This window comes from Polypterus senegalus, chromosome 6 (assembly GCF_016835505.1).
Source record: "Polypterus senegalus isolate Bchr_013 chromosome 6, ASM1683550v1, whole genome shotgun sequence".
Taxonomy (NCBI): domain Eukaryota; kingdom Metazoa; phylum Chordata; class Cladistia; order Polypteriformes; family Polypteridae; genus Polypterus; species Polypterus senegalus.
In genome coordinates, this window is record NC_053159.1 from 56,621,524 (window position 1) to 56,641,109 (window position 19,586).

Sequence of the window (19,586 nt, forward strand, 5' to 3'; positions counted from 1 at the left end):
TTATGAATATGATTCTATGTATCAGACGCTTCACATTTTTGCTGCCTTCTCAATTGTGTAATTCGGCTTTTGTTCAGCACTCTTTGGAACTGTTGCTTTTTGTCTGTGCACTGCATCAGTTCACGTGAGCCGCTTGGTGTTCTTGCATCGAAGGTTCCCAGCTGTGCTGGTGCCATCTCGTTTAATGTCAGCTAAGACCCGGCACTTAAAAGTTTCTCTCGCAGTTTCGCTGAGTTTGTGCCAAACACCACCCTGACCATCTCATCTTCCTCTGCATAAGCACAGTCCTTCACCCGTGAATATTTACCGGCAGTGTTTGTATTGGATTGCCGCTGATGGACGGCCTTATATGGGCAGGCACTAAATTACAAATGCTAGTGGCAGCCTGTCTATGAAGTTAATTTAATATAAACTTACGGTTCACGCCGTGCTTTGTTTCCGCAGTAGCTGTACTTATGAATATGCTTGTATGCATCATTTGCTTCATAATGTTTTTCTGCCTTCTCAATTGTGAAATGGCGTTTTGTGCTCATCGCTGTTTGGAGTTCTTCCTTATTATCTACGTACTTATGTAGGAGGCGTGATGATGTCACACGAAACCCCGCCCCCCACGGCCATCTCCAACTCAACTCCATTACATTATATGTAGAAAAATAGGTTCCAGTTATGACCCTTACGCGTAGAATTTCGAAATGAAACCTGCCCAACTTTTGTAAGTAAGCTGTAAGGAATAAGCCTGCCAAATTTCAGCCTTCTACCTACACGGGAAGTTGGAGAATTAGTGATGAGTGAGTGAGTGAGTGAGTGAGTGAGTGAGTGAGGGCTTTGCCTTTTATTAGTATAGATACAACACTTAAGAGAAAAATGTGACAGACTGAAAGTGATCTATTTTAGGTTTCAAATCATTTAGATGATCTCCTTGGACAGGAAAAAAATCTATGACATAAGAACCTAATAGTGCAGACTAAGAAGCCATTAAATAAGGCTTTTAATACGCCCTACCAGGTCTCGCTGTTATTGCCCATGTGAGTACTGAGGTGTCCCAGCAGAACGAGGGAGTCCCCAGCAGGTGCGCCCTTTAGCACCCCCCCAGGGACTCCAAAAAGGGTGGGTACTACAAACTGCTGTTCGGCGCATACGCGCAAACAACATTTAGGACCCGTCCCCCACACCCGAAGGAGGGGAGAGGCTACCCGTTTGTCTACCGGGGTGAAACCCAATGAACAAACTCCAAGTTGGGGGGCAATAAGTATGCCCACATGCACTCGGCACCTCTCACTGGTTCCAGAGTCCACGCTGTGCGTCGAGGTGAGCCCGACTGTATCTACCTTGAACCTTTCAACCTCGTGCACTAGCTTAGGCTCTTTCCCCTTCAGAGAGGAGACATTCCACATCCCAAAAGCTAGCTTCTGTAGCCGAGGATCGGAGCGCCAAGGGCCCCGCCTTCGGCCACCACTCGACTCGCACTGCACCCAACCTCCTTGGCCCCTCCTACAGGTGGTGAGCCCATGGGAAGGGGGACCCACATTGTCTCTTTGGGCTGTGTCCAGCCGAGCCCCATTGGTGCAGGCCCGGCCACCAGGCGCTCACCATCGAGCCCAATCTCCAGGCCTGGTTCCAGAGTGGGGCCCCCATGACCCACGTCCGGGCGAGAGAAAACGCCATTCGATGTTTGTATGCATCATAGGAGGTTTTCTGAACCACTCTTTGTCACGTCCCTTACCTAGGACCAGTCAGAGAGCAAAGTCCCCTGTCAGAAGTAGCTTCAATTCCCACCTCCAGGAGAACTTTGACCACGTCCCGAGGGAGGTGGAGGACATTGAATCTGAATGGGCTATGTTCCGTGCCTCTATTGTTGAGGCGACTGAACGGAGCTGTGGCCATAAGGTGGTCAGTGCCTGTCGTGGCGGCAGTCCCCGAACCTGTTGGTGGACACTGGTTGTGAGGGATGCTGTCAAGCTGTGGGACTCCAGAGGTGGCCAACAGGTACCGACAGGTTAAGCAGAATGCGGCTTCAGTGGTTGCTGAGGCAAATACTGGGGCGTGGGAGGAGTTTGGGAAGGCCATGGAGAACGACTTCTGCACACCTTCGAGGAGATTGTGGTCTACCATCCGGCATCTCAGGAGGGGGAAGCAGTGCATTGTCAACATTGTACATGGTGGGGATGGTGCGCTGCTGACCTCGGCTCGGGACGTGGGTTATGGGTGGGGGGAGGGCACTTCGAAGACCTCCTCAATTCCACGAACATGTCTTCCAATGAGGAAGCAGAGCCTGGGGACTCAGAGGTGGGCTGTCCCATCTCTGGAACTGAGGTCACCGAGGTGGTCAAAAAACTCCTTGGTGGCAAGGCCCCGGGGGTGGATGAGATATGCCTGGAGTTCCTGAAGGCTCTGGATAATGTAGGACTGTCTTGGTTGACACGCCTCTGCAACATCGCATGGACATCGGGACAGTGCTTCTGGATTGGCAGACCGGCGTGGTGGTACCCCTCTTTAAGAAGGGGGACTGGAGGGTGTGTTCCAACTACAGAGGGATCACACTCCTCAGCCTCCCTGGAAAAGTCTATTCGGGGGTCCTGGAGAGGAGGGTCTGTCAGATAGTCGAACCTCGGATTCAGGAGGAGAAGTGTGGTTTTCGTCCTAGTCGTGGAACAGTGGACCAGCTCTACACCTTTGGCAGAGTCCTGGAGGGTGAATGGGAGTACATGTGTTTTTTGGACTTGGAAAAGACATTCGACCGTGTCCCTCGGAGAATCCTGTGGGGGGTGCTTTAGGAATATGTGGTACCAGACCCCCGATAATGGCTGTTCGATCCCTGTGCAACCGGTGTCAGAGCTTGGTCCGCATTGCTGGCAGTAAGTCGAACCCGTTTCCGGTGAGTATTGGACTCCACCGGGGCTGCCCTTTGTCACCAATTCTCTTCATAACTTTTATGGACAGAATTTCTAGGTGCAGCCAGGGTGTTGAGGGGGTCCAGTTTTGCAGGCTCAGGATTGGGTCACGGCTTTTTGCAGATGATGTTGTCCTGTTTGCTTTGTCAGGCCATGATCTTCAGCTCTCTCTGGATCAGTTCGCAGCCGAGTGTGAAGTGGCTTGGATGGGAATCAGCACCTCCAAATCCGAGACCATGGTTCACAGCAGGAAAAGGGTGGAGTGCCCTCTTAGGATTGGGAGCGAGATCCTGCCCCAAGTGGAAGAGTTCAAGTATCTTGGGGGCTTGTTCATGTGAGAGGGAAGAATAGAGCAGGAGATCAACAGGCGGATTGGTGTGGCATCCTCGGTGATGCAGGCTCTGCATCAGTCTGTCGTGGTGAAAAAGCCAAAAGGCAAAGCTCTCAATTTGCCAGTCGATCTACGTTCCTTCCCTCACCTATGGTCATGAGCTATGGGGTAGTGACCGAATGAACGACATCGCGAATACAAGCGGCTGAACTGTTACTTACATAAAAACCAGATCGAATGTAATTTACCTATTTACCTTTATTTATTTACTTACTTCCTACAGTACATATACAAAATACAGTGATGGCAAAAGTGCATTTTTGATCCGATGTAGAACCGTCATCATGATTTGAGTTTACCTCTGTTATAGCGTGTCTATGTGAAAACAACACTGTCAAATACGGGGTCGGTATGGGGGGAGTTGAGATCGTGAACATGAACACGGCTGAGAGAATAAAACTGAATTAAAAAAAAAAAAAATCTAACTTTTACAAGTATAATAAATTACACCAGCTGTTGCAGACTGGAATCAAATGTATGTTTTTTTTCTAAAATAGTAAGGATATGAGCAGCTCACTTCTCAAAAACGGACTCATCCGGGATCAAACCTGTGAAGCTTTGATTACCAGTCAACAGTTGATACTGTTGCGCCACCGAAACTGTCATAGCAGCTGCGTGTCAATGTCGCACCCTAACGCGGGTTCTTTTTCTGCAGTTATATTTTTGAATGAAAACACATTTGCAGGTAAACAGACTTGAGCTGAGAAAACTGTGCTGGCTGGAGGATGTGATAGCAGGCTGTTTGCTGCTTATCAACACATTTAAAGGACAAAAGATAAGACGGATCTACAAGTTTTTTCATAGGCTCTGGTAATTCTAGTATTAAGCAACATAAAAGAAACCTTTTGTAAGTTATTGTTGTAAATAAATAATTTTATTTATACTGGGACTTTTGTCATTGTGGTTGTGTTTGTGGTAACACCCACAGCCTGGAAGAACAGGAGAGTTCATTTGCATGGAGCATTATTTCCCCTGGAAGTTACAGCAACACCCTGGATTCCCAAAAGGCATCTAGAGAACTGGAGTTCTTTGGCACAGACAGTCCTGTCTATCTATCTATCTATCTATCTATCTATCTATCTATCTATCTATCTATCTATCTATCTATCTATCTATCTATCTATCTATCTATCTATCCCATCATGTATAAAACAGTTCCAGTATTAATTTTTGATGCTACCGATTTTACATACCCCACTCCTGGTATACCCTGATATCATGCGCATTGGGTCAACTGGGTGTTACACATGTTGTTACAAATATGGCTGCCTCAGTGGCGTCTGAGCTTTCTCCGTCACATTTAATTGACAAAGAGTGTAGCTGCAACGGCGTCTGAAAATAATTTGGTTTTGTGCCAAATGAAGATTTTAAACCCAAGTATTCATGCAAATCTGTATGCAAGTTATAATACAGTACAATACAGAGCAAGGGGGGAAACACTACCAGTATAGCCAAACATTTAAAGGACCAGCACGCAACACAGTACAGAGAGTTTTGAGAGGTAATTATTATATTTTTAATTTAGGAAATATTTGCATGTGCCTGTTGTCACATCTTTACTTCAAAAGCATTTTTTTACATGTAGTTTGTTAAGTGTTTCCCTGATTAAAACAACAATCTTCAATTATTTTTGCCTGCTGGTTGCGTTCAGATCCATAAAATCTTTTTTTTTTTTTATTGTTATTGATTAGTGTGTTTAGAATTGTGCAATTGTTAGAAATATTTTGGTTTTAGCACAATATATAAAAGACGTAAAAGTGATGAATGTAGAGAGATTAAAGCATTCAGCGCTGTGCAATTTATGATAAAGCAGTATCATTAAAAATAAATGAAAATTATTATTTAGAATGCAGTTTGCAGTAATAGAGCAGCTGGTTATATTGTAAAGTAAGATGCAACATGCACTCAGTTAACCTCCTTCACATTAACGTAGAGTATAATTAATGCTCATATTCTGTGCAAAAACAGCTATTCCTGAATCACTCTCAAGACGATGTTTAACACTAGAATCCCTGAAGCCTATGAAAAAACGCGTAATCCTGGGCCACCTTAAATTCCTTTGCACCTCTTCATTAGCATCTTTTGTTTTGCAAATGTGTCGATCAGCAGAAGCAGCAAGCAGCCTGCTATCCCATCTCCACACCTCTGTAGCTCAAATCAGACAAAAAGTTCTCCCAGCTCAAGGCTCTTTATCTGTGTGTGAGGTGCCTGGAGTTGTATAGGGTAAATAATATATTGTTGTTTGGAACACACGCATTTCATAACTTGAGCTGGGAGAGTTTTGTGACTATTTTCAGCTCCGGCAGGGGGAGGGGGGGTATGATAAGATAACAGACTGCTTGCCGTTCTGGTCCACATACTGGTTGTTATAGACACCCATCTTCTGTGAAGTAATGAGTGAATGTCATTTTTCACGCATTATAAAATACCTTCATTTTACTAGTAATGATGATTATAGTGAAGCCAATCAAACAGCACTGAAACTGTACACACTGTAGTATGTACGTATACTCGGCAATTGTCAAAAATATGCAGAAGGTGTATGTTTCCAAACAGGTACAATTCGGCATCAATTTCTACATGCTGCAAGAGCAAGCTCTGGATAGATCTTGAACTTTATACCAGTAGAGGAACCGACTAGGGTGGCAAGTACAGTCAATAAGGTGTTTCTGCATTATCTGTGCTCTCACTGGTGAACCCTTTGCTTGACCAAACTTACTGTATAATGATGGACAGTTTCTATACCTTATCTGAACTGCTTGAGATTTTACTTTAAAGGAAGACTGATGCATATAGCATTGTACAGTCAAACTGTCACTGTATTCTTGTGAGTCAGGTTGCATGAACATGTCAAGCTGCCGCTTGGTGCAGTGGCTGCTTGGCAAAAGGAAGGAATATTGTGATCAGGTTGAAGGACAAGAAAAAAATCATCCTCCTAAGCACTGTTCATAATGAAACAATTATCAAAGTCCATGTTGGAGAAATGCCAAAGTCAATATGCCTTGTGCATATTGGTCCAATGGTCAGTGTCAGTCATGTAGGTGAGGCACTGACATCCTTCCCTGTTATTGACAGAAAAAAATATTACAAAAAAAAATTTTAACATCTGCTTAAACAATGCCTATGTACATTGGTGACTGTTTCAAAAACATGCAAAGCAAAGCATGTATACTACATCTGTATCAGTACAAAGGTGGACACTAGATATACCTTTCCTATTGTAATTATGTTTACATTTTGATATTTACATGTTTCTGTTATGCATAATATTTTTTGTTGTTGTTGCAAAAAAAAAATTCAAGGCTTTTGGCTAATTTGTTCAGGGTCAAACATAATGCTAAGGATGTTAATATGCTCATTAAAATTCTTGCATTCAAGTGGAAGTGTAGAAACATGTAAATACAGCCTTGAGGTATCAATGTTGCTGCATATGGTAATAGCTAGACAGGAAATATGAGTTTCCCCATGGAATATTTCTCATAATGCTCTTCAAAGTGGTACCTTCCAGAATTTGTACAAAAACAGTTTAAACTAAATTAGGAGAGTTGTAATGTATCAGTTACATTTAATATTTTTCCTTAATATAAAATAAAAAAGTAATAAACAGATTAATATGAAATAGTATATCTTTACTCAAAATGCAATTGTAGCAATGTGACATACTGTAAGCTTAAAATGTGTAATTTGCTTTTATATAATTAATTTGCTTTTATATCATAACTAAAGTAGAGCCTATTTTTAAATTGCTTTTTTGAGGATTAAGCAGATAGTCAACAGTAGTTTCACAATTCTTCCTAAACATTGACACAATCCCATAACTTTTTAATTCATCACCTTGTTGTTAAAGGTGTGCACAGTATAATACACTGTTGATGTTCAATTTTCAATGTTTTTTTTTTGTGATGGCCAAGTAATCACAGTTTTTTCCATGCTGGACTGTTGTAATGGTAATAATTAGATTTTCCTTAACTTGGTTGACTTGCAGTAAATTGAAGATAAAATAGGACATTACCTAATTTAGTTTAATTTGTTTCAGGTCAAATATATCATTACAGTTGACATTTGAAGTTTGCAAAGAGCTAAGAAATCACATGGAGATTCTTCCTAAAACAGGATTCATTCAGGCACAGTCGACATTTAATGCACAGCTCAAATTTCTTCCCAGGTATGTATTCTCCCCCCCTAATGCTTTCAATTTGATAACTATAACATGGTTCAAAAATTAAGGTTTAAAACAATATACAATGTTCTTTTTAGCTCATTTAAGCTCAAAATAATAATGGACAATAGTCTAAAGTTAAAAAATGTAACAATGTCTGAACATTTACATTTTAATTAACTGTTCAAAAATGTACTAAAATACTTTTTTTTTCATGAGCACTATAATTGAATATCATCAGTGTTTTAAAAAATGTGGATATTAATTGGATGAACATGAAATACATTAGTAACTCTGTGTTTATATTCATTTTTGCAGACAGTCTTTAGCAGATGATGCAGAAGGTTACTTTGACAAGGATACTGGAGTTTTGGAAGTGCCCATGATTATCCATGTAGCAGACCAGGTGGGTTATATTGTATATCTGTAACTCATTAAATAGCTTTACCTGTTTATGGCTCTTCTGTAAACAAGAGATCAGTTAAGTGTTAATAACTGCAATCTTTGATGGGAATCTGATAAAGAGTTAACCAGCACTATTGTTGTCTCATATACTGCTTCACCAAAGTTTCTTATAAGATCATTTTATAATCTAAATGTTATTTGCGCAGCTAGTGCAAGCCTTGTAACGTTAGAAGCAGTGTCATTATCTTTATGAAAATTGCCATTCTTTCTTTGTTGATGTGATTGTTAAAAAAATCAAACTGCACCTCGTGGGGTTTTTTTATACCTTGTACAGTGCTTAGAGACAGAAAATATTCAAAATCATATATATATATATATATATATATATATATATATATATATATATATATATATATATATATATATATATATATGAAAAAATCATAATTGTCACCATCAGAAGAATAAAACATAAATTAGATTTGCTAGACTGCACAGTGGGGTTGGGTGCTACTCTGACACACTTAATGTTTGTAATTGAAGAATCATTGGTTGCTTCAGTGGAGTATGAGTTTACAAATGTTACTTTACTCACCGTGTTGCCAATTTTGTCCAGGTGAGAATAAGCTTGGGGAGCAGATAGATAATTACAACCTTCACTTCAATCCTTGTCTGTTAGGCAAATTGTAGGATGTCCAGGAGGACTACCACAAAATGACTCATAGTCCAGGACAAGTCTCTCAAAGGTTTTCATGCTGTGAGACGCCAATTCCATTCTAGTACCTGAGCCCTGGATTGTTAGAGTCCTGTAATTATACCCAGTCCATTCCAGACATCCTTCATGTTATTCTGAGTTTGTTTGCTATTTTAGCTTTGTAAGCATCCTTTCCTCCACTCGGCTTTTTCTTTAGAACACTCTGTACATCCTTCAGAGCCTCTTTGTCACTAGATTTGAATGCTATCTTTTTCTCATTCAGGGGACCTTTTAGCTCCTTGTACTCTAGGGCTTATTGCTTGGGAAGCATCACACTGTCATTGTGAGTACAACTGTATCGACACATAAGTTAATATAGTCTGTGATGCAGTGATGGAGATAGAGTCCCTCAATATAATCCCCATGTGACTCGCACATCTTTTCCCAGTCTGTCATTTGGAAGCAGACATTCAGGGCCATTTCAGCCTCCAGGCTCCACTTCCTCACGATTCTGGTGGTAACAGGTTGCCATCTAATAACAGACGTGCAGCTGGGTAGAAGATGAATCAGGTTGTGATCAAATTTTCCTAAAGGAGCAAGTAGATTACAATTAAAGGTATTTTTAACATTTGAATACAAAAGGTCCAGCTTGTATTTTTCTTGAGTCGAACCAGTCACAGACTGATAGAAATTTGTCATTGTTCCTTAAAAGTCACAAATTTGAAGTCACCACATATTATAACTGCAGGGTCAGAGTGAGTCATCATTAACACTAGAATCCCTGAAGCCTACGAAAAAACTCGGAATCCCGGGCCACCTTAAATTCCTTTGCACCTCTCCTCATTAGCGTCTTTTGTTTTGCAAGTGTGTCGATCAGCACAAGCAGCAAGCAGCCTGTTCTCTCTGAAAACAGTCGCAAACTTCTCCCAGCTCAAGTCTCTTTATTTGCGTGTGAGGTGCCTGGAGTTGTATAGGGTAAATAATATATTGTTATTTGGGGTACATGCATTTCATGTGTATTCCGTGTTTACAACGAAAAAATCATTCAATTTACATGTTGCTGTCAATGAGATACAAACCCAAGCTTAGATATCAATTGACAGAAAGTTCACGTCTTCTTGGATGTTGCACAGGTAAAAACTGCTGCCTTATAACCAAAAGTTTCCGGGTTCGAGTCCAGGCAGTCTGCGTTTTGAGTAGTGAGTTGTTGTTATTATTATTAATATAATAAAAACATACATTTCATTTGAGTCTGTAACACACAATTTTGGCTACTTGTTAAAGTTAGCGCTTTTTTTATTATTCAGTTTTATTTTGTCAGTGACGTTCATATGGTATAATGAACTCGCCTCTCCCTCTCTGAGCTGATAACGTTTATCTCCATTCTTTTCACAAGAGCAGTGATGACCACAGTTGGTGCTATAGTTGATGCCTGCTCAGAACTATTTATTGTACTGGCAGTCAAATATACAATCAGAATAACATGCGGCATTTGCAGTTTGACAACAAAGACAAAACAACAGGTTTGCTGTGATTTTGGACATCTGGTAACGTTTTGTTCAGAATAATGATTTGAGTTACAACCCAGGGCAAAGACTTTCCAAGTCTGTGGTCATAAAGCTTATGGAGCTGTTTCTGGACAAAGGCAGATCCATAACAACAGATAGCTTCTTCACAGCGCTTTCACTGGGTAATAGACTGCTGCACTGCAACACAACTCTGCTTGACACCATACGTAAAATGGGACTTCCACCTGCAGGTAAAGTTACTTTAGTACGCAAGCAATTCGCCACACTAATGTTTAGATCTGGCAGTGCCATGCTGAGGGTGTATGCTCGTGTACTGAAGTGACTTTAGCTGCAGGTGGAAGTCCTGGAAGAGAGAGAGAGGCATGCAGGTATATGGTATTGAATAAAAATTCAGGGAAGAATTTATGTGTAAGACCAACCAAAACACAGTTTCTCCTTGCTTTGAAATGAAGGAGAACTATCCAGAGAACCAGTGATGTCACTTTTGCCTAAATCAATTGTTTCCCCATTTGTTCCACCTTTATTAACCACTTGACTTCTGGAGTCTTTCTCAGTCATCAATCCAGACTTTTTTTCCCTTCAAATAAACTGGATATTAAAATGGGGATCACCTGTTGGTGGTCCAACCCTTCTTTTTGTATCTTTTCAGTCTTTATTCTTTCCATTTTACCTTTGTAAGATTTTTCAACTTTACCATGAAGCATTTACTTGAGCATTCCTCCTAACCTTTCATTCCCAGATTCAAATGTTCAGATTCATTATCTTCATATTCATTTGGGGCACAATTACCAGCATCCTTAAGTCAGGAGCATTCTCCATATGACCTTCCATTCAGGTTTTTGATGGCATTGTATAACCAGTTGGTCTTGATGCCAATGTAATACAAGGTCTGTGTGTTGAGGTTTCAGATAGAGATCATGTGAGACCACCTGTTTTGCTTTAAGACATGAATATAAAGAGCTCTTACTTGCAGAAGGCTAGCCTAGAGCCCTCCAGAGTGTGCCATTATGCATCACCAACTTTGACTTTCTTATGAATGTAGCTTCTTTTTAATTTTACTAGGCTTTTCTTGAGTTAGAAAAGTAATTTAAATTAATTTGGTGAAAATAAAACCTATCTATCTGTCTGTTTGTCTGTCTGTCTGTCTGACTGGAGCCTTCATTTAGAAATTCACTTTATTTTATCATCTTTTTGGATGCCATTCTTTTGTGACATTGAGTGCTTACATTTTGTGGATTCAGTCATCATGATGCAGGTCCTGGTTACTAGGGACATGGCCTGGTTGGTCTCAGCATTGAGGGTCAATTGGTGAAGGGTTAAAAGGTCATCTTGAAATCTATTTTGAAAAATTGAACACAGGTTAACAACTTGTGATTGTTAGAATACAGGATCTTTAATATTTTTAAAAAAATATATATGAAAAATAGCATTACTGCCACAAGAGCACTGTTTCAGGCATTCATCGCCAACAGCGGATGAGATATGCAATAACTGGACCTTAGAGGCATATACATTACAGTTCTGTTTCTGAATTTTAGCTTAGTGATCAATACACATATTCCTTAATTTACTATTGAATAATTTATTAATGTAAATTAATGTAAATGAATGTAAACAAGTCAATTTGCAAATGGTGCTTCAAATTTTTGACCAGCCAGAAAAGTATGTCTCAGCACAGACACAACACTAGGATGTATGTTCTGTCTTTTATTCTACTTCATGTACAGCATCGATTAGTTTGCCTCACAATGTGGTGTATCACAAGAAACTTCAACTCAACTAAAACTGTAGAAATGAAATTTGACTTTAAAAAGCACCATGTGGCACTCTTCCCTAGCAATCAATAGTACTTCTGTCAATGTGGAATCCTGCAAATTCCAGGGCACTGTCATCTCCAGCACGCTGCACTTGGATGAAATGTACTGCTTCTCTTGAATATAAAAAACAGCAGTGTAAACTGTGCAAAATGAATAGTAACAGACATCTGACATTCTTTATAATGACATATCTCTTTTCATTCAGCTTCCTCCCCTTGCAACTAAATATTTCCCAACTTTCGAGTATTTTACTTTCTGTCTGTCTTTCCTACATGTAAAAGCACTTTTTTTTTTTTTATATATATACTTTGTTGATTGCCACATATTGTATATACTATACTATGCACGTCCACATACAAGCACATAAAGCAAACTGTGTTTTGTGTGTTTTCAGCTCTCATATTTCATTCAATGTGACTGTGTCAGCAATATTAATTAATATTAATATTAATTTGTGTGATCTAATTCTTGTACATGACACATACTGGTTGAGTAATTTTAATTTATCAAGGTGCTAAACTCACATACTCAGATGTTCATATGCATGCTATGGTAATGGTAAATGCGAGGAAGACCCAGGATCAAACCTGCAACCTCTTAATTTAAAAGCAGCTGTTCTTACCTCTACACCAACAATGCAATTGACATTTGAGGTTCGGTTTTTACATATTGACAGCAACATGTAAATTGAATAATTTATTTTTCTTTGGTTATATTCTTGAATAAAGGTGTACTTGTTTTGTTATACCTATTGTGAAAGTTTGTTTTGATATTTGGACTTCAGTCTTCACACATTATACATTGTGGACGCTAGAGGCGCTGCTGCCCCATTAAACCCACCAAACAGACGTCCAGGACACACTTGTAAAAGCACCAAGATGATTTCTTTAATATTTTTCTTCAATAAAGTGCACAAAGCACTGCACACTCCACAATTCTCCAGTAATAAGCACAATAATAATAAACAATAATCAATAACAATAATCCTCCTCTCCATCCAGCAGCTCCATCACTCTACCACCCAACTCTGGCTCTCTTTGCTGGGTCTTGACTAGTCCTTTAAATAGTCCATGACCCAGAAGTACTCCACCTCTTCTTTCAGATCAATGCCACCATTATCCTTTCTTAAGTATCCTAGAAATACTGCGGGCTTCTGTCTTTGTGACTCCAAAGTACTTCCGGGTTGTCGTAATAGTGGGAGTTCCCAGGTTCTTTGTGAACTCCCCCTGGCGGCACCCACGGCACCCAACAGGGCTGAGGAAACAGACTCCACATCCCAGGATGCTTTACGGGAATCCGGGGAACCGTTGCCATCCAGGAGAGCTGCCCCCTAGCGTCCCGGGGGATGCAGTGCCCTGAAAAGCCTGTTTTTCCTCCTTCAGGGATGTCCCAGCCGGACTGAACTGCCAGCCGTCCCTCACAACATTTCATGTCAACATTTTATCAATTTTTACTATAACATGAAAAAAAATTCTGTTTTAGTTATGTGTTTAACATTTGTTAACTTGTATTTCCTGTCATCCTACATTTACCCAGATCGTTGTAGACACGGAACATACATGAAATGTATGTATTCTTAATAAAAATATATTATTTTAGTCAGTCATTCTCCAACCCGCTATATCCTAACACAGGGTCACGGGGGCCTGCTGGAGCCAATCCCAGCCAACACAGGGCGCAAGGCAGGAACAAATCCCGGGCAGGGCGCCAGCTCACCGCAGGGCACACACACACACACACCGACACACCAAGCACACACTAGGGACAATTTAGGATCGCCAATGCACCTAACCTGCATATCTTTGGATTGTGGGAGGAAACCCACGCAGATACGTGGAGAACATGCAAACTCCATGCAGTGAGGAGCCGGGAAGTGAACCCGGGTCTCCTTACTGAGAGGCAGCAGTGCTACTGGGCTGTCCTGCAATTATATTATTTACCCTATACAATTCCAGACACCTCACACCCAGATAAACAGACTTGAGCTGGGAGAACTTAAGCTGTGTTGGTGGGGGATGGAAGGGATTGCAGGCTGCTTATTGTGCTAATTGATTCATTTGCAAAATAAAGACACTGATGAAAAGGTGCAAAGGAATTTAAGGTGGCCTAGCATTACGGCTTTTTTCAGAGGCTTCAGGGATTCTAGTGTTAAGCTAAAGTACTTTTTATTTTAATTTTTTTTTTTTCTTTTCTTATTTCTAGACCCGGGCTATCCCTTTTGCTGTCCATGCTGTGGTCACAACATCTGATCTGGAGTTCAATAAGGCTGTACTGGATTTCGGACACTGCTCCCTTTTTCACTCAGTTCAGTTCAGCATTCAAATAACAAACCACTCACTTCTCCCACAGGACTTTGGCTTTGTGCAGCTCCCACAGGTAATTACATTTGTTCTTCTAGGGTTGTATAAGGTATCCACATTTTAGTAAAAGACACAATACCTTTCTGGAAATTAATACAAATAAAAGTGTTAAAGTTTTTGATAATAACTGTACTAAATTATAAAAAATACAATTAAGTGTAGGATCTCTCTCTCTATTTTATATGTAGTCAAAAGTTCTTACAAACTTAAAATATTTCAGATGACCATTTTCTGAGTTTCAATAGTATTACAATCAATATAATATATGAAAATTGTAACTGCAGCTTAAAGCAAGCAGTGACATTCTGGGCATCTTAAAGACACTAATAAGAAAGTCATACAGGTCCAGACTAGTTTAAGAACGGACAAATTAGTTCTCAAGAACCTCTTCATAGAATAAATATTCATAACAATAACACCTAATTACCCGTGGTTTTCTTCAAATAGCATCAAACTAAATGAAAAAAATACAGAATTAGTTTAATAATAACATTCATCAAAGCAAATCCTAATAAGGCATTGCACATCATTAAATAATATTTAATAAAGTCCATTACCTTGAATGTATCACTACTAGTTTCACATTTAACACTAGAATTACAAAGCCTACAAAAAAACTCTTTTGTCTTGTAAATGTGTCGATAAGCACAAGCAGCCTGCTATATCATCCCCCCACTGCTGCAGAAAGGGCCCAGCTCAAGCCTTCATTATCTTCGAGTGAAGTGCTGGAGTTTTAATGGGGAAATAATAGATTGTTATTTGGAACACATGTATTTCATGTGTGTTCCATATCTACAACAATCTATGTAAGCACATCATTAAAACAGAAACGTTTTTCATGTTTTATTAATAAACTAGCAAAATACCCGCGCTTCGCAGCGGAGAAGTAGTGTTTTAAAGAAGTAATGAAAAAGAAAAGAAAACATTTTAATAATAACGTAACATGATTGACAATGTAATTGTGTTGTCATTGTCATGAGTGTTGCTGGCGTATATATATATATATATATATATATATATATATATATATATATATATATATATATATATATATATATACATTCACCTAACGGATTATTAGGAACACCATACTAATATGGTGTTTGACCCCATTTCGCCTTCAGAACTGCCTTAATTGTACGTGGCATTGATTCAACAAGGTGCTGAAAGCATTCTTTAGAAATGTTGGCCCATATTGATAGGATAGCATCTTGCAGTTGATAGAGATTTGTGGGATGCACGTCCAGGGTATGAAGCTCCCGTTCCACCACATCCCAAAGCTGCTCTATTGGGTTGAGATCTAGTGACTGTGGGGGCCATTTTAGTACAGTGAACGCATTGTCATGTTCAAGAAACCAATTTGAAATGATTCGAGCTTTGTGACATGGTGCATTATCCTGCTGGAAGTAGCCATCAGAAGGTGGGTACATGGTGGTCATGAAGGGATGGACATGGTCAGAAACAATGCTCAGGTAGCCCGTGGCATTTAAACGATGCCCAATTGGCACTAAGGGGCCTAAAGTGTGCCAAGAAAACATCCCCCACACCATAACACCACCACCACCAGCCTGCACAGTGGTAACAAGGCATGATGGATCCATGTTCTCATTCTGTTTACGCCAAATTCTGACTACCATTTGAATGTCTCAACAGAAACCGTGACTCATCAGACCAGGCAACATTTTTCCACTCTTCAACTGTCCAATTTTGGTGAGCTCATGCAAATTGTAGCCTCTTTTTCCTATTTGTAGTGGAGATGAGTGGTACCCGGTGGGGTCTTCTGCCGTTGTAGCCCATCCGCCTCAAGGTTGTGCGTGTTGTGGCTTCACAAATGCTTTGCTGCATACCTTGGTTGTAACGAGTGGTTATTTCAGTCAAAGTTGCTCTTCTATCAACTTGAATCAGTCGGCCCATTCTCCTCTGACCTCTAGCATCAACAAGGCATTTTCGCCCACAGGACTGCCGCATACTGGATGTTTTTCCATTTTCACACCATTCTTTGTAAACCCTAGAAATAGTTGTGTGTGAAAATCCCAGTAACTGAGCAGATTGTGAAATACTCAGACTGGCCCGTCTGGCACCAACAACCATGCCACACCTAAAATTGCTTAAATCACCTTTCTTTCCCATTCTTACATTCAGTTTGGAGTTCAGGAGATTGTCTTGACCAGGACCACTCCCCTAAATGCATTGAAGCAACTGCCATGTGATTGGTTGATTAGATAATTGCATTAATGAGAAATTGAACAGGTGTTCCTAATAATCCTTTAGGTGGGTGTATATATATATATATATATATATATATATATATATATATATATATATATATATATATATATATATATATATATATATATATATATATATATATCCATACATATATATATTTACACACATATATATATACACACACACATACACTCACCAAAAGGAGTATATACATACATATATATATTCATATATATATATTTATACATATATACACATACATCCACATATATATACATATCTACATATACACTGTGAGACTTGCCCGGACACCACCAGTCGGAGACCACATCTTTATAAAAGTCACACGTTTATTCATTCACAAATAAACACAGTCCCAAACACCACACAATGCACAAAGCAATAATCACCCAAAATGAACTTTCTTTCTCTCAGTCCTTGGCCGCCAATCTCCTCCTGGGAGCTTCGTCCTGCTCCGTCTCCCGACTCTAGCTCCCCGTTTGCTGGGAGGCGGCGCCTTTTATTCCAGCCCAGATGTGCTCCAGGTGGCTGATGACGAACTTCCGGCAGCACTTCCTGGTGTGGCGGAAGTGCTGCCCTTTGCACCGGAAGTGTGGCGGTGTGGCGGAAGTAACTGTCTCCAGGTTCCTCGAGGCTTAAATCGCCCCCTGGTGGTGGCCACGGGTCCAAACAGTCCAGAACCCTTTTCCTCCTTTCCCGTGGTCCTCTCCTGCTCCAGGGCGGTTGTCCCCTCGTGGCCCGGAAGCTATTCTTGCCCCCTTCCGGTCCTTTTAGGCATCCCGGCTGGGTAAGAACCCCAGCCGTCTGTGACAACACACATACATATACATACACACATATGTACATACACACACATATATACACAGAAATACATATATATATATACATACACCCACATATATAAGCATATATATACATATACATACATATCTACATATATACATATACATGCACACATATATACACTCTTTGGGGTGTGAGCAACTGTTACTGGGGTGGGCAGAATCCATCAAGGAAGAAAAATTAAAAACATTATTTGTACAAAATCTTAATTTATTTATCCATTGCTAAATAATTAAGTGGGCAGGCTATTTCGTATCAGTGCAATATGCTGTTTGTTAAAACGGATGACTCCCGCTCTTACGTGTATGTCTGCGTAGATATTATGAACTATCATATCTGTTCAAGTTCTATTTAAATTTTAAATAGAAGGAATTTTTATTTAGTCGACAGAAATATCTTTGGTAGGAATGGAAGTTAAATGTAGGCATCATTGCATACATTTTTCTTCACCATAAAAATGTAAAGAGTAAATTCGCCTTACATTGCAACCAAAGATATTTGTGTCGACTAAATCAGGGGTGTCAAACTCAATTGCACAGGGGGTCAAAATCCAAAACACACTTTAGGTCACGGGCCGAACAGGATAAACATTTATTGAACACACTAAAACTAAACTTTTAAAACTTAACTTTTTTGAACATAAATATGAATTAAAAACAGACAGGAATATTATTCCGGAATAAATCAACTCAAACTTTAAATAACTAATATTTTGCTCTCCATAAAAATATATCCTGTCTAAATTATACAAGTTTGAAATAAAGTAAACGTTAAAAGAACAAACATTCAAATTTCTTTACTCTTATGTAATTTTATATAAAAAATCAACTTAAATTTTAAATATCCCAAAAGATTTTGCTCTCCATAAAAATATATCCTGTCAAAATTATACAAATTCAAATATGAACATGCTGCATAACAAAACCTGGAAATATAAATAAAATGTGTTCTTTTCAGCAATAACAAATCAAATCATTCAGTTGTCTTTGCTCATATGTCATTTTATCAGAGCTGGACGCCTGGCATCTTTTTTTGGCAACAAGTTTGTTTATGTTTGGTGTGAGGTTCTGTGTTGTGGAGATTCTCAGGATGGACTGCAGGTGCTCATCAGTGAGGCGACTCCTGTGTGCTGTTTTGTTAGTCTTCATCACTGAGAAGAGCTTCTCACACAGATATGTGCTACCAAACATGCACAAGGTTCGAGCCGCATTTCTGCGGGAATGGAGTGAATAAACTGTGCGGGCCCTGCAGTTTCGTACTTTGCCTTCAGTGTGCCATTACACTGCAGCTCAATCACCTCCATCTGAATCTGCACAGGTGCAGTTTCCACATCGATGGCAAATGGGTTGTGAAACAACTCAAAATTCTTTTTTTGTTCTTCAAAGTCACCAAAGCACCGTGCAAACTCAGTGCGCAGTGCGCTCAGTTTATCAGCAAAGTGCGTATTTGGGAACACCGTTGTGCCGACTTGGTTCAACATTACTTGGCAACAGGGAAAGTGGGGCAAGTTGCACTGGTGCATTTGTGTCTCCTATAAAAGCAGCTTCACTTGAAATCACTTTGTGATTTTGCACGGGTAAAAACGTCTGCTGAAGTGTCAGATTCTTCTTTAACTCTTCTGCTTTCTGTATCTTCTGCATTGCATTCAGGTCCTTCAGGTTATCCTGATGTTTTGTCTCATAGTGCCGTCTTAGATTAAATTCTGTAATTACAGCCACATTAGCTCCACAAATGAGACACACGGGTTTACCGGCAATGTCAGTAAACATATACTCAGCCTCTCATCGGTTTTTAAAGGCTCTATTTTCAGAATCAACTTTTCTCTTTGGCATCGTGTGGGCTAGCTTCGCAATAACTTGCAGCATCATAAGCCCGACTTGATTAACGCGGTAAGTGTTTGGCAAGGCAGCTGAAGCGCTGCATTATGGGATCTGTAGTTTATTGTGTTACCAGCGCTTCATATCCCCGGGCCGTTAATAACAATAATATATAAAATGATCTCGCAGGCTGGATATAATTACACGCCGGGCCAGAGATTTCTCAACATGCATTTAAAAACACACTCCACTGAACAAATTATGCAATGTGATCATTGTCAGCAATGCTTCGACACAACTCATTCCAATTCCCTTCAGTGCAAACACAGCACGATCGTTCATGCACAAACATCGCATTCACTTTTCTGCTGCTTTTCAAGAAGATACCGCCATTCACGTCCAAGAACATAACATTGGCCTACCTACCGCA

At 40.0% G+C, this 19,586-nt stretch overlaps 1 protein-coding gene across 1 annotated transcript in view; it reads left to right on the forward strand.

The window, feature by feature from the left end:
• Window positions 1-19,586, forward strand: part of cfap74 (cilia and flagella associated protein 74) — a 495,984-nt gene that overhangs the window by 254,016 nt on the left and 222,382 nt on the right. Inside the window, exons 16-18 of the mRNA XM_039755043.1 lie at window positions 7,319-7,447; window positions 7,760-7,847; window positions 14,089-14,262. Coding sequence (XP_039610977.1) covers window positions 7,319-7,447; window positions 7,760-7,847; window positions 14,089-14,262 — 391 coding nt within the window. The remainder of the gene's footprint in view (window positions 1-7,318; window positions 7,448-7,759; window positions 7,848-14,088; window positions 14,263-19,586) is intronic.